The 18087-nt window shown below is 38.8% G+C and overlaps 2 protein-coding genes across 2 annotated transcripts; both read right to left on the bottom strand.

Moving 5' to 3' along the window:
• Nucleotides 1-1675: 1675 nt before the first annotated feature.
• timm17a (translocase of inner mitochondrial membrane 17 homolog A (yeast)) lies at nt 1676-9144 on the bottom strand. The gene is made up of 6 exons (XM_044349932.1): nt 9040-9144; nt 6571-6670; nt 5567-5630; nt 4702-4830; nt 3774-3884; nt 1676-2607 (listed from the first exon to the last, which is right to left on the bottom strand). Exons 1-6 carry the CDS (start codon nt 9063-9065, stop codon nt 2531-2533), a joined length of 507 nt encoding a protein of 168 aa, XP_044205867.1. The 5' UTR covers nt 9066-9144; the 3' UTR covers nt 1676-2530.
• A 3517-nt stretch (nt 9145-12661) lies between these two features.
• Nucleotides 12662-17568, bottom strand: lmod1b (leiomodin 1b (smooth muscle)). Its single transcript, XM_044349933.1, has 3 exons — nt 16971-17568; nt 13941-15710; nt 12662-13852 (listed from the first exon to the last, which is right to left on the bottom strand). The coding sequence occupies exons 1-3, from the start codon at nt 17256-17258 to the stop codon at nt 13826-13828; spliced, it is 2085 nt and encodes a 694-aa protein (XP_044205868.1). The 5' UTR covers nt 17259-17568; the 3' UTR covers nt 12662-13825.
• Nucleotides 17569-18087: the final 519 nt, after the last annotated feature.

The raw sequence follows: 18087 nt of genomic DNA on the forward strand, positions 1-18087 counted from the left end.
CCAAGTCCAGAGTTGCAACAATTAAGTTGATTAATTGATTAGTCAATTGAAAGAAAATGAATCAATTATTAATTAAACATTATGATATATCATTTTTTAACATTTTGTTGACTAAACGGTGAATCGAGACAATAATCGGCAGATCAATTGATAATGAAAGTAGGTATTAGTTGCAGCTCTACTCAGGTCACAAGTTTTTATACACAACTTTTAACTGAAAATGCCCCAAAAAAGATTCATTCCAGCTTCTTACATGTGAAGACTTGGTGGTTGTCTTTATCTTCTATGACAGCACACTAAATATCTTTGCGTCTTGGACTGTTTGTTGGACAAAAGCAGCTATTTAAATATTTAGACTTGGGATCTGAGAAATTGTCAGCACAGTTTTAAGTCTTTTGGGGAAAGTCCAAGTCTGAAGTCTATGAATGTAAGCAAAGTCTTCACATAAAGTTTCTGAATTCTGACCATTAAAATGACACATCTCAACATTTTCCTCTAAAGCTGAGTTACCCTCTGGTTGTGAAATCTGTCAGCGAGTGCAACATGCAAAAATAACTAGATGACAGAGTATTAATCATCATGCCATTGCCCAAGGTATCAAGGATTACAAACTCTATGAGTCAGAGCCGTTGTTAAGTGTTTTTAGGCGTGTCATAAGCAAGTCTAGTCTTTAAAGCTTCTGAATACTAACTATTAATGACACATCGTTTGTTCATTTCCTACAAAAAGCTGTTCATTGTTGATTTTTATATGACGGAGACCAAGTCCTTTCAATCTGTAGACAATGTTGATAAGTTCTTTTACAAGCAAAAATGCCAAAGATTCATTGGTTCCAGCTTATTAAATGTGAATATTTGCTGTTTTTTTTACATTCTCTGTTACAGTACTGAATATTTTGTGGTTTTGGACTCTTGGTCAGACAAAACAAGCCATTTAAAAATGTCAACTTGGGGTCTGGGAAATTGTGACGGGTGTTTTTCACAATTTTCTGGCAATCCATTGACCAAATCATAAATCAACAAGGAAAACAACCATTAGTCGCAGCTCTAGAGCTAATAATACATATAATACATACATACATATTCAAAGTGTGGTAATGCAAGGCCTGTTGATGATTTCCTAAATTTAATTGTTCTGGGTTACCAAGTCAAAACTTGGGATTTGAATGATTTTGCTTTCAAATCTCAAGTCTTTAGGGAGTAAAAGCCTCCTTCTAGTGATGTAAGTCAAGTATCAAGTCTAAAGTCTACTCTGCCTTGAAATGAACAATCCCTGACCTCACATATCAAAGCGGTGATGTAGAAGTTGCATCAAGGTCCAACCTACTTAATTCATCCAGTGTCCTTCACCTGTAGCTACTCGTTGGCTTCAAAGAGAAAACAGTGACACAGACATACAAGAATGTGAGAGCAAAGTGCTCCCTTATGTGTCTTTTGTAAACACATCCTAAGAGACCTAGTTGCACAATTTGGGGCAAAGAAATGAGAGCAATGCTGGTGTGAATATCTATGTGAGGACTACCCTCTAGTGGGGAATGAGTGATCCTGCTCAGGCATCATGGCTTTTAAAAAAAAAAAAAAAACAGTGAAAAAAATAAAAGCAAACTCCTTCTCACTGTATGTTTAACAATGTGGGCCAGAATTAATGGTATAAATGTATTCATAGCACTATAAAAGACATTTTACAACTTTCTTTTATTGTATTATAGTACAATCTGTTGTACAGATTTAATACAGTATGCATCAACCCCTTGCTTGAGTTTCTCCATTCATTTGTACTGCCTATGCCATCCTTATTCATTAGCAGCCTTTTTCCACGTCTCGGTGTTGAATGTAAAAGCACAGTCACATAAAATAGAGCAATCTGGTACAACTCTTTACAATCTAAAATAAATAAATCACTTTAAAACAAACTAATATCCCAGGAATAGGTTTGTATCTGATAGATGATTGCCTTCATAAGTGAATAAAATGAAATGCAGCGGCCAGCCCAAGCAGGTGACATTTACGGCAAAACCAAGACTAATAATGTAATTAATACAAGCGGAAAGTTTTTACTGTATATACACATAAGTATCATACTTATATATAAGTATAATTCATTACGTTCCATGTGTGACATGTGTTTTTGCTAAATTCAACATTATCCGGAGCTCATGTATCTTTAACTCACACTTGTAGGGCTACTTGTAAGTACATACTGTATATGAACAAAATAGAAAAAACACACCTCATCCCTTACGAGCCCACAAATATCAAACAACACATCTCACCACATATCTGTATTTGACCGATGTTAGGTGAAACAGGTGCACATGACAAGGCTGAGAATGGCAAAAGGCAGATCTGTACATGGCTCTTGAAAGAAGGAGAATGAAGATGTATTTTGTCCTTCATTTCTTTGACACAGTCTATAGAGTTGGGTGCAGCTGCTATTGTTTGATGTGTGGTATTAACGCATCTCCGTTTCTTCTTTGTAACTTCAGCAAAGAATTCAAAAAGGCCTAGTGGATAAGAAGTTGGGAGTCCTCTCACTGATATTGCCTGTAGTCTCCAAAGGAAGGGGTGGGCATGGCAGCAGGGGCAGGTTCCTCTGCAAACTGGGGTCCTAAAGAGAGAAAAAAAAAACCTCAGAGTGAGATGACAGCCAATCAGAAGTCTAACAGCTGTTAGTCGTTTAAATAAGTATAACTTAAACGTGTCACAATGACACTTTACATACTAATTCTTATCAGATTTTTAATATTAACTGTAGGGCTGCAATGATTACATTCATAATTGATTAAGAATAATTACTGATTATTTCACAATTAATAGATTAATTGTTTGATCTATAAAATGTTTCATTCAGTTCACAGTCAAAACACAAATATCACAAAAGACCAAGAAAATCAGCAAATATTCACATTTTGTGTAGCTTGATCCAGTGAATGTTTAGAATTTTTGTTTTAAAAGATTTACAGATAGTTTCTGTTGATCAACTAACTAATTGATCAACTAAATACACTTCCCTGTCTCTCTCTCCCCTTGTTTCCTGTCATCTCTCTATTGTTGCTATAATAAAAAGGCATAAAACGCCACCCAACCCCAAAAATATATGTATTTGTATAAAAAAAAAAAGTATACTCAAAGATAAAAGATGATTACTGTACTACTGAAGAGTACTGGGACATATTGTATATAATTATTATGTAGTATGGAATTACATTAGTATTGAACAGACATTTTGTCTTGTAAGGCAGGAAGAACAGGTTTAACTAACATAATTAACAACGACTCAGCTGTGTGACCCAAGTGTCCTCAAAAGAACTCACTGGTTATTAACGTTATTGATTACACCTGTGCTTTTTCTCCTGTGTCAAAATGTCTTTCATAAAGACAAGAGTCTCGTGTGATTTACTTTTTACCGTCATCATTGTCAAGCAAAAACCCTGCAATGCCAATGTTTGAAACTTCATGATTTTTTAAAGCTCATCGATAAACTGAAAATACATATTGGTCCAGCTAAAGACTTTGTCTCAGTTTGTAGAAAAGTGGACACACACTTATTACACCTGGTATTTATACTCCATGTTAAACCCAGTCTGGTAGTTAACATTATACCCACCTTTTGTTAAAATGTGTGTTTCTTTATCCACATTGAGTGAGTCAGATTGACTTAATATTAATAGCTGGTGTCGAAATCAAAATTATAACATACTAAATCATTTTACTGTATTATCTTTCAACATTATATCTGTCAATTTGATGACTCAACCTTCAAATATCACTCACCAGTTGGGAACTGTGAAGAGGCAAACCTAGTGAGCAAGATTCCAGCGCCCTCTATCAATGCCAGCAGAATGCCTCCCATGGCTGCAGAGCCTACCATGGCCACTGGTCCATCTGCAGAGAACAGCAGATATTGTAATATATTAGTACAAGTCCAGATGTGTAGGGCCTTTAATTGTAGGTTTGTTGAAATTAATAAATGTGGACATTTGAGACCTCACATGAAGCCCATTAGCTATACATGAAAACTCCAATTCCTCTAATTTATCACAGTAAATCTTCTAACTGGCTGAACTGAATCTATTTTAGTAAATCTCTAGTCAATGATGCATCACGTCCACAACAGGACGTGATGCATCACAACATCACATCCTGTTTTCTTTTACTGTCATTTGTCTAAAATTAGCTGTAGACCAAAATAACTCATGACTACGGTCCAACAGGTGACATCAGATGTTTTCTTTAAACATCTGGCCATAACTGTGTTTAAGGGATGAGGATTCACTAAAGTAGGAAATTCCCTATGAAATTATCCACCAGAGGTTTTATTATTAATGTGGCACTTATGATTGAAGGGACTGATTTTATATATATAATACTGCGTAATTTGTATATCAAAAACTATAAACATCAACCAGCCAACATTGATGAGCACAGTGCCTCTCTGAAAAGTTAAGTTGATTTAACCTTTAGACACAGTAGAAAAAGAGATGCCAGCTCTCTAATAACATGCCTAAAAAAACATATCATAACTCATATCAGAGCTTTACTCAACTGCAGCCACACAGTGAATAGTCTTACTGATGCCTCCTTGTGCACTCTGTAGAGTTTTGGTACAGAGTAAGATAGTAAGATGGTTTTCTGTTTGCATGAGGTATGCATGTGTTTATCTGTTGACTGTCATTTGCCAACTTCTTCTAAGCTTACTTACTTCTTGCAGCGAGGATAGCACCTGTCATGGCCCCACTTGTAATTGAGTTCCAGGGATCCTCCTTCCCTCGCACCTTTACTAAACCACAGTCAATCATGGAGAAGAGGCCTCCCCATACTGCAAAACTACCTGCAATACAAGAAGAGGATTCACAGAATAAGAAACAGTCAGGACACACTGTGCATTGTCTTCAGTATCAACTGTAGGCTTTCATGGTGCCTGTAAAACATTTGTCATTTCCTCCTTCATGAAGAGTAGTTGGCTTGGATTCATGTTTTTTATGAAGGTTATGGATTCCAAAGGTGATGTGGGTCACAGCCTCAAGAAAGGCTTTGAAAGTGGTATATTTAGCCATATTTTGATTAAATCATGACTGTTTGCAACATATTGAGCATAAAACTGTGCTAATCTCTGCTTCTCTGTGTCTCTCTCCTCTTTCCCTCTTCTTCTTTCTCTCTCTCAACCCAACTGGTCAAGGCAGATGGCCGCCCACCTAGAGCCCGGTTCTGCTCGAGGTTTCTTCCCGTTAAAGGGGAGTTTTTCCTTGCCGCTGTCGCCAAGTGCTTGCTCACGGGGGAATGCTGGGTCTTTGTAAAATAAAGAGTACGGTCTAAACCTGCTCTATGTGAAAAATGCCCTGAGATAACTTCTGTTGTGATTTGGCGCTATATATAAACAAAATTGACTTGACTTGAAAACTGTCCACTGTCCTTGGCAACTGTCCTTGGCAAGGTGGGAACAAATGTTTTTGCAGTGACCTTTCCAGCCAACAGATGGTGAGTATTTGTTAATTAAAAAAGATATATCTGGGTAAAGTCTCACTTTAAGTCAGATAATATTTATATTCTGCATATTCTGTTTTTACCTCCAAGCTGTGGGGCTCTGGTCTTGATGGCAGTCATGCTGCCTCTCATTCTGTGGCTCATACCCTGCAAGATACAGCAACAAAAAAAGAAAAACACAGATCAGTGGAAATTCACTGTAAACTAGTGATATCTACCTTGTGATATCTACCTGATATCTAACTCTTGACAAAATTAAAAATCCCAAAAGTTGCAGATTATAACCAGGTAAAGCACTGAAAAGATACACACTACTAGAGTGGACTATACCAAAAAAACAAGTTTTTAAATGTGTACTGTATATTCCAACTCTATTAGTGTTAAAACACCATTTTCTGTTAAAGACAAACACTGACAGCTGTCATAGAGTGTTATTCATGCATATGTTTAAGCTCATGTAGGACACATTTGCACTTGAGTGATTGTAAAAACCACAACAAGCATCGAGTGCATTAAAATCAGTGATAAAAGCTGTTTTTGTTTATTTTTCTGTGCATATTATTCCAAAACATATCATATGCAATAACCTATTCTATAGATGGTAGATATATTCTTGTGTGTGGTCCTCAATTAGACCCTCATCTATGACAAATTTGAGAACATTTTTATAATGTTACCTCTTTTTTGCAGAAGGTATTAAGCATCAAAATTCAAACTTGTTATTGGTACTAAAACTTATATTTTAAGCTTAACTAAATTTCTGCATGGTGGAAGGACAGAAAATACACACAAAAAAAACTGGCTGACAATAGACGTCAATAAAAGTCATTGATTATTCCCTGCAATGTAGAAATCATGCAAATGTTATTGTGTAATTTAGCTATAGATGGTGCAAAACACTGACAAAGACACAAAGAGTTTACTGTGCCACGAATCATCGGACAATAATAAAACATGGTATAGTGCTTTCTCGGTGCAGGTGTCAAGCCAGTCTCATGTTGTTTGTAGTATAATTTGTAAAAGGATGTTAAAATAGTTGTGTTTAACTGAGGGAAATGACAAGTTTCAATGTTATGACTGAACTTACTGAGGGTGCATTTCTGAAGCCTTTCACTGCCTGGAATATTCCTCCTCCAATAGCTCCCATGGTGAACGCTCCCCCACAGTCGTCCACAATCCTCCAGGGACTAAAAGCACATTAACAAAAGGTCATTATCACATACTGTAAATAGAATGAAATTACATTTACACATACTATCAACATCATCTCTGAGATCACTCTGCAGGTACAGTCTTGCTATGTGTGATATACATTTGTGTGGATGACCAAGTTTATAAGACCAAGCGTGACAGTAGAGGAACTCATTTATTATCGTTAATCTGAATACAAGAACTTAGATTTCAAATTCCGAGTGTACAAACAGTGAAGAGCAGACCTCTGAGAAATGCAAATACACTCCTACACAAGTTGCCACATCTCTCACCAAATATAAAATGAAACATCATACATATGTATGTATTAAAACAAAGAGTACAGTAATTGGCATACAAAATGCATATCAGTATTTCAGTACTGTTACTACATTACTATGAAGAAAATGTGCAAAATTACATGTCTTCAATCTAATTTATCATCAATGCAATGAGCTCTGTTCCATTGTTATGCATTACATCAGAAAAAACCCAAAAGACATGAAACCCAGAAACTTTTTTTTTTTTTTTTTTTTTTTACAGTTTACTTGTAATCTTTAACTTGGACAATTGAACTATGATCATATCATCATGTTACAATTACACTGAAAGTAAATAAACAAGTAGTTGTCATTATAATCCAGCAATACACTGTATCTCTCTCCCTATTATATAATATGTAACATGAAGACAAAGATATCTGACCTCGCTGTTTACTTTAAGGGCTTCTTTCTTTTCAGACATGTCATGAACTCTGCTTGATATGTGTCTAATAATGTTTTTTCCTAAGAAAATAATACAATAACCTCATAAAAATCTTAAAATTAAACCTATTTAACTGTTCAACCTGTTTAACTGCTGGTCAAAAGATGTTTCCTTCTCCACTGAAAAGTCCATTCTTGTGTATGTGCACTAGAGGCTTCAGGTTTCCACATGATCACTGGATGTTTGATTAGCCTCCAAACTAGTTGTGATGCCGCAGATCGTGCTCATAGACCCAATAAGGACAGAGAAGCTTCAGCAGAAGAAAACAGTCCTCTAGTGTCAAACTCTGCACGTACATTTTTCTGCTCAGTGAAGCTCAAACATCATAGTGACAATAAGCAAAACATTTTTGAGTGGAGGGGGATTTTAAACAGAACCATCATTGCTTTACTCTTTATGACCTCAAATGTGTCACCTGAGGTCATCACCACATTGTGGACACATACTCAACAAAAAGTAAACGGGAGAGAAAAGTTTAATATTCATTTATTCCAGAGGCTAAACTGCTAAAAGTACTGCAGAAACTAATTTCCATACTTCCATACATCAAAAGTCCTTCTATTGCCAGGTTAGTACAGTATGTACTATTTGATCCAGGATCAGCATACTGCACTACAAGACTGTGGCCACAAACGTGTTGATAATCCTGTAGGTTCATAACAATAGAATACTTGCTAAATAATATGTTTAAGTTTTGTGATCAACACATGAAAATACATTTGAATAACTGATTCGCAAATAGTGATTCCAGCGTGTACTGGTAGACTTCCCTGACAGGTTGAGACCTTTGTGCATTTGGAATAGGTCAGAGGCATGTCGGTTGTTTGTTTGTTTTGTTTTTTGTTGAATTTTGTCTTTATGTCAGTTGGACTATATGTGGCTTTAACGGTCATTGTTCATAAAGATCAGTACCAAAAGTTACATTTCACACTGTATTAAAAGTAACGTTATTTTGCTTCTCGGTAAGTTAAAATTTTAAAAAGGTGCGCCACATTACATTTGTAATATTTTATGACCAAAACGTGACCCTTCACCCGACCCTAATCCTAAACAAAATCAACAGGTTTAACTCTAAATGGACACTTGTCATTGTTGGACTTAAGTCGAGCTACCGCTCTCCAGATGTTGTACAACCCTCAGCCTTCACCGGCAGATAACATAACCCAGCTAACGTTAGCTCACCTTAATGCTAAAGCATCATTCTTAACTCTACATTTCTACTACTGAACAGCTAAAAGTGCCGCTATGTCTCTTTACACACACTGGGCACAACATACCACCTTGTACAGACTCGGTGACTGGAGTCATTCAACTAAATGTGATGACATGTGGGTGAATAAACCGACAAGGTCACTAACAACGTGATTTAGCAACAGCGGTGTAATGCTAGCACACACTACCAATGCAAGGATATGTAATGTTAGCATCTCTGCTAACGCTTGCTAACCAGCCGGGTTTGGAGGTTTTCCGGGTAGGTCATGTAACGTAAAATAAAAACAATTAGACACACGTATCATGCTAGTTATTTTGAAGAGAAACACTGACATGTATGAGCAAAACAGCTTAATAAAGGTATATTTTTTTTGGTCATAGAACTCACCATGGTTCTCTGGCATATTCCTCCATTTTGTTCTTTCGGTGTTCCCTCTGACGTCAGGCTTATCGACAACCTGACGTAACGATAGCACGCGGCGTCTTAAAGGCGTATTTCACCAGAGCCAAACGCTACCTGCATTAAATAAATTGTAATTTTGAGGAACTAAGATGTTATATTGTGAAAATAGTTCATTATGTGGGAGTACAATAAATGGATCTACCCCAAATGTTGTTACAAAATAACTGCTTGTTATTTTGTTATCTCGTAAAAGTGTTTTTTGGGACTTCAAAGACCCCGTACTCACCAGCTGGTTTATTTGTCAACATCAGTGGTTCAGTTGGCCTTGAGGGTCCAATATCAGGATAGGCATGCCCGGTTTGAGGGGGAGGGAGTTAAACCTGGGTTGTCAAATGAGGCACACTTTACAGACAGTTAACTAAGTCATAAAGTTTATCATTCTGTCATATCTTTATTACGTAAGCAAGCAGAAGAAGAAGTCAAAGTCCACTTCCACTCAAAAATATGTTTTTGTTCTTAATCCTTCAGTTGGATGTTTGAGCTTCACCATACTGAGGGATGTATGTTCAGAGTTTCACACTGGAAGTCTGTTTCCACATTCATCCACTTAAATTTGACAGTTTCTCTCTGCTCAATGAAAATCTTATTTTAAGGGACGGGCAGGATTTGTGACATCACAACTAGTTTGGAAGCCAATCCTGGTTCATTATTCAACTTTCACAAGTATGATGTGGAAACTTGAAGCCTCCAGTGCACATACTCTGAGAATGGACTTAACAGTCAAGTAGGAGACATCTTGTGTCCAACAGTTAACCTTTAAAAATAAATATATTTGCATATTCATAGCTTCTGGCATTTTTTAATGAGGGAGACGGATACAAAAGACACAGACACAAATTATTGTTCAAAGCAGAGTATTTTTATATATCTTAATACATGTCTGGAGGGGATTTTTAAAAGTGCTTTACAGGAGGAAGAATAGAAAAAAAAGGAATAAATGAGACACAGTAGACAATGCATAACATTAAAAGGTATAAAGATGCTTTTTAAATGTGTGCACTTATTAAGGTTTCTTTGACACTTTATGAGAGGCTGTTCCAGAGTTGAGGTGCAACAGCATAATAACAGTGATTTAGCAATAATAATAATATAGTTGTAGCTGCCCTGTGTTGTTTTCTCTTTGATTTACCTGTTTCATTTCCAATCTATTACTAAATAAGAGAGAGAAGAAACCGGATCAGTCCCTCTAAGCTGAGGCTCTTAGTCTTTCTTAATGCCAGTCTCCCCTAAAGACAATGTTACAAAGTGTCACTGGTAATAGATAGCTTACAAAACTTAACTTAAAACTGTTGAATACTGCTGTTTGTGCACATTTTAATGTATTTTTTATTTGTTATATGGCACACCATGCTCAGTTTTGAGTGTGATTTTTGGAGTGGTTTGTGTTTTGGATAGTAAATAAAACATTCAACACATGTGTAATAGTGTTTGATGTTTTTACATTATTTAAGGTTTTTATACCAAACACAATGTCAAATTATGGTATTCTGGAAATTATAAGGTTTGGTATAATTACATTGAATAGTTTAATTGATATATGTGCACACAAACTCCTGCGTGCATACATGCATCAGACTAAAGCAGTTCTGAATTGTGAATGAAACCTGAGGGTTTGAATATACTTACAGTTAAAAGGGAGACATAGAGTATCAAACGGTTGAGTGGACCAGCTGTGTGTCTCTCTGTCTGCATTTCCTCAAAATGAGCAGTGGTGCCAGACGCAGGGATCTCACCCACAACCTTAATCTCATGGGAAGTTGACCACAATAACAGTGCTTAAACCACTGAGCCAGCACACTACCACTGACATGTTAAGAAAAAGTTCTCATTTTGTTGAGGAGAAATTGCTTTGTCTAAAACTAAAGCTTGTAGCTCAGAGATTTGTACATCTTAACTGGCAGTAGGATTAGCTGAAGATGAAAATGAATAATGTGTGTAAACAGTGTTTGAAGGAAGAGAGAATCTGTAAGTTTAAGACACAGGAGGCAACACCTGAAGATTGCACTGCAGTCAATGAGAGCATAACAGTGCTCTCCCATCAATTAAGGTTTAGATCTCAAAAACTATAACTGCTATGAGAAATATATTTACATTTTGAAAGAGAGGAGGGTTGTGGCAACATTTTAAGGTATGATATGTGCTTGAAGAGTTAAAAGTGTGGAAGTGAGACATGTTAAGAATGTTTTTTTTCTGGTCTAAAAAATGGCTGCTTCAGCCTGTGCCTGATTACATCACACACTGATAAGATCTGAAAACTGCTGTGAAAGCTCTGACATTTGACTTAAATTGCTTCAAAACTTCACATGGCATCACAACACAGAACACAACTTTGAATATTGAAAGTTTGCTGAACATTTTAAAGTTTGAACGTTATCTGTAGGCCAACGTACATCCGAGCATGTGAGTTTCAAAGTTACAAAGAGTTTTTGAACTTTCCAACTGAGGTCTATCATTCCTCCAATAGACTGCCATTATGAATTTTAATATTTTAAAAATGTATATAAAGTCACTAGAATATGCTAGAAAATACAAGTAATAGCACACATTGTGGAAACATGCTCAACATGTTAGAGCTGGCACCGTGTTTCTAGCTGTAAGTGTGTGGAACTTGTTAAGTACAGCTGACGACAGAATAAAAATAATAATACAGAGAACGAAGAACAAAGTGTGATTGCAGCAGGTGCAGTTATGAGTGAGTGAGTGAGCCTACAAATGACAACCATTTTCTCCTCAGATCCCCTTTGTTGGCACTGACCAACCAGTAATCTCAACATTTTCATTCCTTCCCCTCTTTTTCCTCCATCAGATCAGTGCTGCTGGTCAGCAGAGCAGCTACAGCCGAGAGAGACAGACCGCTGGCCAGCGGCCCATTATTAGGAACGAGAAAGGAATGAATTGCAGAGCAAGCCTTCATTGAGAAATGACCAAATATAGGCATTTCATGGATGCAGAGGCTGAGGCAGGGCGATGGAGACATAAACTGGCCTGTTGCTGCTGTTCCCCTCTTCTCCTCTGCACACCCAGGATGATGGCTGCCTCGCCAGCTGGTGGGTGAACACTACACAGCTCACACTGTTTTCCTGCAGCCTTAAACATGTTATGTAAAGAGCAACAGATAGTGTAAATATCCGTCATTGCTGGATGCATAAGCACAGACGTGTGCAGTGATGGTCTTGAAATCAATCTAAATAAGTTGTCAGGAGTCACACGCAGTAGGATTAGAGTGCAAATCCTGTCCTTTAAATCTGGAGATATTGTTTATGCTGCAGGTTGGTTGTTAGCTACGGATACATATCTATATATGGATCTGTATATATTGTGCGTCACTATTATGAGACAGATAGAGCTGAAGTGAAATGGAAATACCTGATTACGGAGATTTCATATAACACATATAATAAATGACAGCAGATTTTAATACACACATTCCTTGATTTATCATATTAAAAAAATATTGCAAAAGGGTTTAGATTTTAAAATTAGTTGTATTTCATTTTCAATATACTGTACATATCAGCCAGGCACAACATCACATCACACTTGTGACTTGTCATTGCAAACATACCAGAGTCTTTTATTGAAGACATACAGGCTCTGTAAGAAAGGCATGTGTAATCAAATATGACAGAGAATCCTTCATTACACAAAACACATCATTATCAGCAGAGTGCCACTCTGAATTTTTTTTTTTTATCACATTAAATTGCTTTGAAATGACATTCACTTAAAAGTACGGCGCAAATCAACAGGAGGGTTGATAAAAGCCAGTAATGGTTTTCCAAATCCCCAAGGTTAAGACATGTAGATGTATTACATAAAAGTTATGTAAGATATTCAAACACCCAGGCTAGAATTATTCTGCACAAAATATAACGTCAGATACCAAAGGACAGCCATTTGCACTTCCTGATTAAAAAAAAAAAAGTATTATGCAATTATTTTCATGCTAAAACTCTTTCGTCATGCACCAGGATTCCTCTGGGCTGCTTTCCAATCCTTTAAACTCTGCCTGAGATGTCTTGAGATTTGAAAATGAGACGCACAATCAAAGACCACCTTGACCTTTTGTCTTTTCTTTACCCAGATAATGTGATTTTTCTTAAGTCAGGCCGCCATGTTTGTTTATTCCCTGATATTTTCGCCATTTCAGAATTCCCAGTTTGAGCAGATTTACAACTGACAAGTACGGAGTGGATTCCCTCTCCACAAATAAATAAATGGTCAAATTAATGTCCACTATATAATTGATAGACTTTTGTATATTAGAATTTTATAAAGAGTTATTTGAATCTCTTATTAAAGCTCATCATACACTCCCACCATGCTCACATTCAGCTGCATACACAAGCCAACATGTTATATGATCGGCTTCATATCACCTAGTGCAAATAACCAGCAAAGCGTCAATATGAACTGAAGACAAACAATCACAAACTCAACACACTCTCTGCAGTCAGCTAATAGAGACCCCTACGATACTCATTCTCCACAGAGTCCTTTTGGTCCAGTGTTTGAGGGGAGAACTCATAGTGAGGACTTGTCATCCAAACGATGGGCATCTTATGATTCATCTTCTCCATCTGTCCGTCCCACAGCGCAGCGCTTTGACCACATCTGACGGGATTGTAGAGTTTATCTCTGTGAAAACCTGTGGCGAGATGTCTGTTCTCCCTCTTTCTTCTTTTTTCACTTTATATTCCAACAGGAAATATTACTGCAACCACTTTGGCACCGGCACCTGTGTTGGGGAGGGGAGGAAATAAAATGTAAGTATGTCTGAATGCACTTTGGCTGAACAAATCTATCCAGAAACTCATCTTACGTACCTTCTTGAGTTGTTTCATGTTGCTTCCTCTGATTGAGGCAAGCAGTTGGTCCCTTGAGTTCTTACTAGCACCTGGGCTTTTTCCATCCAGCTTCCTCTGCGACACCGGAGTCAGAGAGTTCCTCAAGCTATCCACATTCAGCATGGGAGGGGGAGGAGGTGGAGGTCCACCCCCAGGAGGAGGTGGAGGTGGTGGTGGAGCCGGACCTCCAGCTCCTCTTTTGGGAGTCAGTTTCGGCGAAGGCATGGGTGAGGGTATGGGAGAAACTTTGGGGGAGACTTTGGGTGAGCTTCTTAGAGATCCTCCTCCGCCTGTCTTGGGCACCTCCAGTGTCCCCTTCTTCTCCCCGTTGGCCTGGGCCTGCTTCTGCTCCTGCAGGCGCTTCTGTCTCTGCCGGTCCATGTTGCGACTCAGTATGTTCGTTGTGGTCATTCTGGGCCCGGCTAACTCGAAGTGGTAGCCCAGTTTCAGCAAGGTGGTGTTATCTTTTAGAATCTTGATCATCTCCATCTCGGTTTTCCCGCCGCAGATGTGACGCTGGTTTTGGAAACGGAGCTCGGTGAGTGTGGAGTTGTGTTGCAGCGACTGGATGAGAGACAGGATGCCCTTGCCGGTGAGATGGTTGGAGTCAAGGTTGATGCTGGTGATGGTCTTGTTGCTACGCAGCGTGCCAGCGATGGCGTAAGCCACGTGGTCATCCGCTCGGCAGTTCGCCAAAGCGAAGCTCTTAACATGAGTGTTTTTGTGCAAAGCCTCTGCAAACTCGATGAGCGTTTTCGTCTTGATGACCTCTGAGTTGTTGACATTGAGCTCAGTCAGCGAGGGGTCATTGCTGCGAACCTGCGCCATCAGCTCATCAAACATGCTCGAGTCTTCGTCCTCCTCTTCTTCTGCTTTCTTGCTGTTTGGAGTGTTTTTGGCCACGCAGTTGCCAACTTTCTCCTTTTCTTCGGTTTTTTTAACTTTTCCTTTCCCATCCTCTTTTTCCTTTTTCTCCTCTACTTTCTTCTCTGTGCTTATCTTCTTGTCCTTCTCTTTCACATGGTCACTGTGGTTAACCAGCTCTTCTCTGTCTGTTCTTTTTTCTGCCTTGTCGTGTTTCACTTGCACGTTACCCTTCATGGACGGCTGTCGCTCGAGTTTGATTTCAGGCTTGGTTTTATCTTCAGCTTTTTTCTCATCTGCTTTAGGTTTCTTCTCCTCTGGTTTACTCTCCGGAGCCTGGACTTCTTGTACTTTGCTCTGCTTCTCCAACATTTTAGAGACGAGTCCTTGTGTCCTGAAGTTCTCTGATCTTCTCTCCTTTTCCTTGCCGACCTCCTTTTCACTCTTTTCTCGTAGCTTTGAGATAATGTCTTTGGTTTTGCTGTCATCTTTTCTCCTGCAGTCCTCTTTCCTCTCCTTCTCTCTGCTGTCGTCCTTTTTGTCCTGTAACTTGGAGATCATATCCTTTGTTTTGCTACCTGTGCTCTCCCTGTCTTCTCTTCTGTCTCTTAGCTTATTGTCCTCACTTCGTTTCTCCTTTTCACTGGTCCCCTCTTTCACGTCAATCTCTTTGCTCTCCTGCTTCCTGAATCGACTTGAAAGCCGACTTCGCTCCTCTTTCAAAGATTCGGGACCTTTGCTTTTCCTGTCGTCTGCCTTGATATCTTTTTCACTTGACATACTAGCTTGTCTACGTAACCCTACTTTCACGTCGTCATTCCCCTCCTGGCTCAGGCCCATCTTCCTCAGGTATTCCTGCTTCCGGCTCTCCTTCTTTTGCTCACCCTGCAGGAGGACAAATATGAGAGTGATATGGAAGACATCAGCCATTTTGTTAGGAAGTAAAGCAGCTAAATATATGCTAGTACCAAAAGCAAACAATTATAGGGTTATTTTAATCAAAGCTTCTTGTACAGAAGAGAAAATAGTGCCATAAACCAAAATACATCACAGCAGATACAGCAAAAGGCTGCTATCTTGCAGAATTTAAAGACCTCTTTAAAGTCTCAGAATTTTGGATTTATATTGGATATACAGTAAATACATTATAAAGTGAAGCAGAACCTGCTCTTACAGTCATACAGTATATATTGTAAGCTATGTACCATATGATATAACACTAATCCAAGCAAATATTTGTTCAATTACTGTATTCCTCTACTGTAAGACAGCTCTCCATCCATCTGCCCACTGTAAACACACACAGCCTGTCTGACACAATATGGCATGTGTGTTTACAGTCAGCAAAAGGACAAGGAGCCATCTTTTATAGCACAGGGATACATTTGCAGCGGGTAGCTTGCTAAGTGTTTGATTTGTGAGTCTCCATCTGTTTTGCTGTGTGAGGCCGTGGCCCTGGCAGATGTATCCTTAAAAGGCAGTGAGCGTAGGAGCAATCAACCAAGGAATTCCATCAGGCCGGGATTAAGAAGCTCCACAGGGCCGCAGCTCCATCGACTGAAGTGCCTCTCCTTTAAACACACAAACTGCTAGAAATCTGGTTCCCTGACACTCAGCGGAGGAGGGCTCTGTGTCAGAATGCATTGATGAAAAAACTTTTATGGCATGTCATAGGAATAACAGAAATGCCAGCATGTTTCTCCGCTTGTAAGAGGATGGTTAAGAATGTGAAATGGATGTGAGCAAGCAGGTCTCAGAGGGGAAAACAATATTTTTCCTGGCACACAGGACAACTCTGGGGACGACTATTTATGAGTTGATGGACTCAGGGTGCATGAGGTCCAGTTGGCTGTTTGCTTCAAGCACAATTAAAGAAAACAGCACATGAAGCTATCATTAGAATACCTCGGGACAGTGAGTGTTACGTAATGCTGATTCTATCAGACGTACATTGTTTTAGATTTTATAAACTCTTCTAATGTTTCTTATCTGCATTTTTATCAAAAGCTGCTGGAAGGAGCTCAAATATAAACATTTTAAGACAGTGAAGGGTCTTAAAAACATACAGATTGTGCTTGAAGTTCACTACAAACGCACTCATAGGTGCCACTAAAGCAGAATCAATTTAAGGATTCACCATCATACCTCAAATGACTGTTCCCTCTGACTGAGCCGCCCTTTTGTTCCACTCTCCCGTTGGGCGTCCCGTTTAGCATCCTGGACATTGTTGCTTGTTGGTGGCTGCGCAGATTGGCTCTCCCCTTGGACGATGACCTTCCCATCCTCTGGGTTGATGTCTGGCACTTTCTCCATGTCCTTCTCCAGCTCCTCCATCTCCTCGGGGGAGAGGGTGGACAGCAGGTTGTCCAGGTCTGGGTCCTCACTGACCTGACGACCCGTACGGGTCAGGCCTCTCACCTTTCTCCTGGACATAGTTGCCTAAAATTCTTGGGTAAAGGCTACGCCCGTGGAGAACAGAAGAATTTGATTTCTTTGGAGGTGCTGATGGTGTTAGTGCAGCGTATTCCTTAATTGTAAACCAGATTATTGTGTAATTTCTCTCCTATGGTAAGAGGTTGAGTATTCCCATAAGCCAAAGCTGATGTCCTGCTGTCCTGCCGCGTCCTGCTCACCAAAAAGCCACCAGAGGCATCAATCCTGGTGCAAAGAGGCTAGACTCACGGTCTTGCAGTGAGGGGGTACCAGTGACGAACTGCAAGAGGCTCGCATCATCAAAATGGACTGTGAGGCTGGGACATTCTTCGAAATCCTGTGAAAGTGCATGTCCATATTTAGTTCAGGGTACACACTCCTTTAAAGGTAATGGGAAGGGCTGAAGTTTACAGAGATGCCAGAGCAGAGTTACACAGACTTCCTATTACACAATTCATCTTTATACTGAGTCCCTGATGATTTATTAAGTAATGATTCTAATTTTAACAGCTAAGAATTTCATATTAGATTTTACGCCACAAGATTTTTTCCTATTTTGTGGTTTCTTAAAGAAACACATTCCCATCTTTTTTTTGGGGGGGGGGGGGGGAGTTGAATTAAAACACGTAGTTTTGTTTTTACAACATGATTTAGGGGGAAACATTATTTGTTAGAAGCAAATCAGAGTTTTTATGTCACAAGCTCATTTTACATGTGCAGTGAAATGCAGGGTGGTGTAGCGTTGAGGCTGAACTTAATGTCTAGTGTACAATAAGGAATAATAATTAGAATAAGAGTAAAAATAAGACTTATAACATATATAAATATG

Source organism: Thunnus albacares, chromosome 4, assembly GCF_914725855.1.
Source record: "Thunnus albacares chromosome 4, fThuAlb1.1, whole genome shotgun sequence".
NCBI lineage: Eukaryota > Metazoa > Chordata > Actinopteri > Scombriformes > Scombridae > Thunnus > Thunnus albacares.

Coding starts and splice junctions, on each gene's coding strand:
- timm17a (XM_044349932.1), bottom strand. CDS start 9,065: ATGGAGGAATATGCCAGAGAACCATG. Junction 4,831..5,566: donor CAGAGCCCCACAGCTTGGAG/GTAAAAACAGAA, acceptor CTTGTATTGCAG/GTAGTTTTGCAGTATGGGGA. Junction 3,885..4,701: donor TGCTATCCTCGCTGCAAGAA/GTAAGTAAGCTT, acceptor TGTTCTCTGCAG/ATGGACCAGTGGCCATGGTA.
- lmod1b (XM_044349933.1), bottom strand. CDS start 17,258: ATGTCCAGGAGAAAGGTGAGAGGCCTGACCCGTACGGGTCGTCAGGTC. Junction 15,711..16,970: donor AGAGGGAACAGTCATTTGAG/GTATGATGGTGA, acceptor GTCCTCCTGCAG/GGTGAGCAAAAGAAGGAGAG. Junction 13,853..13,940: donor ACATGAAACAACTCAAGAAG/GTACGTAAGATG, acceptor TCCCCAACACAG/GTGCCGGTGCCAAAGTGGTT.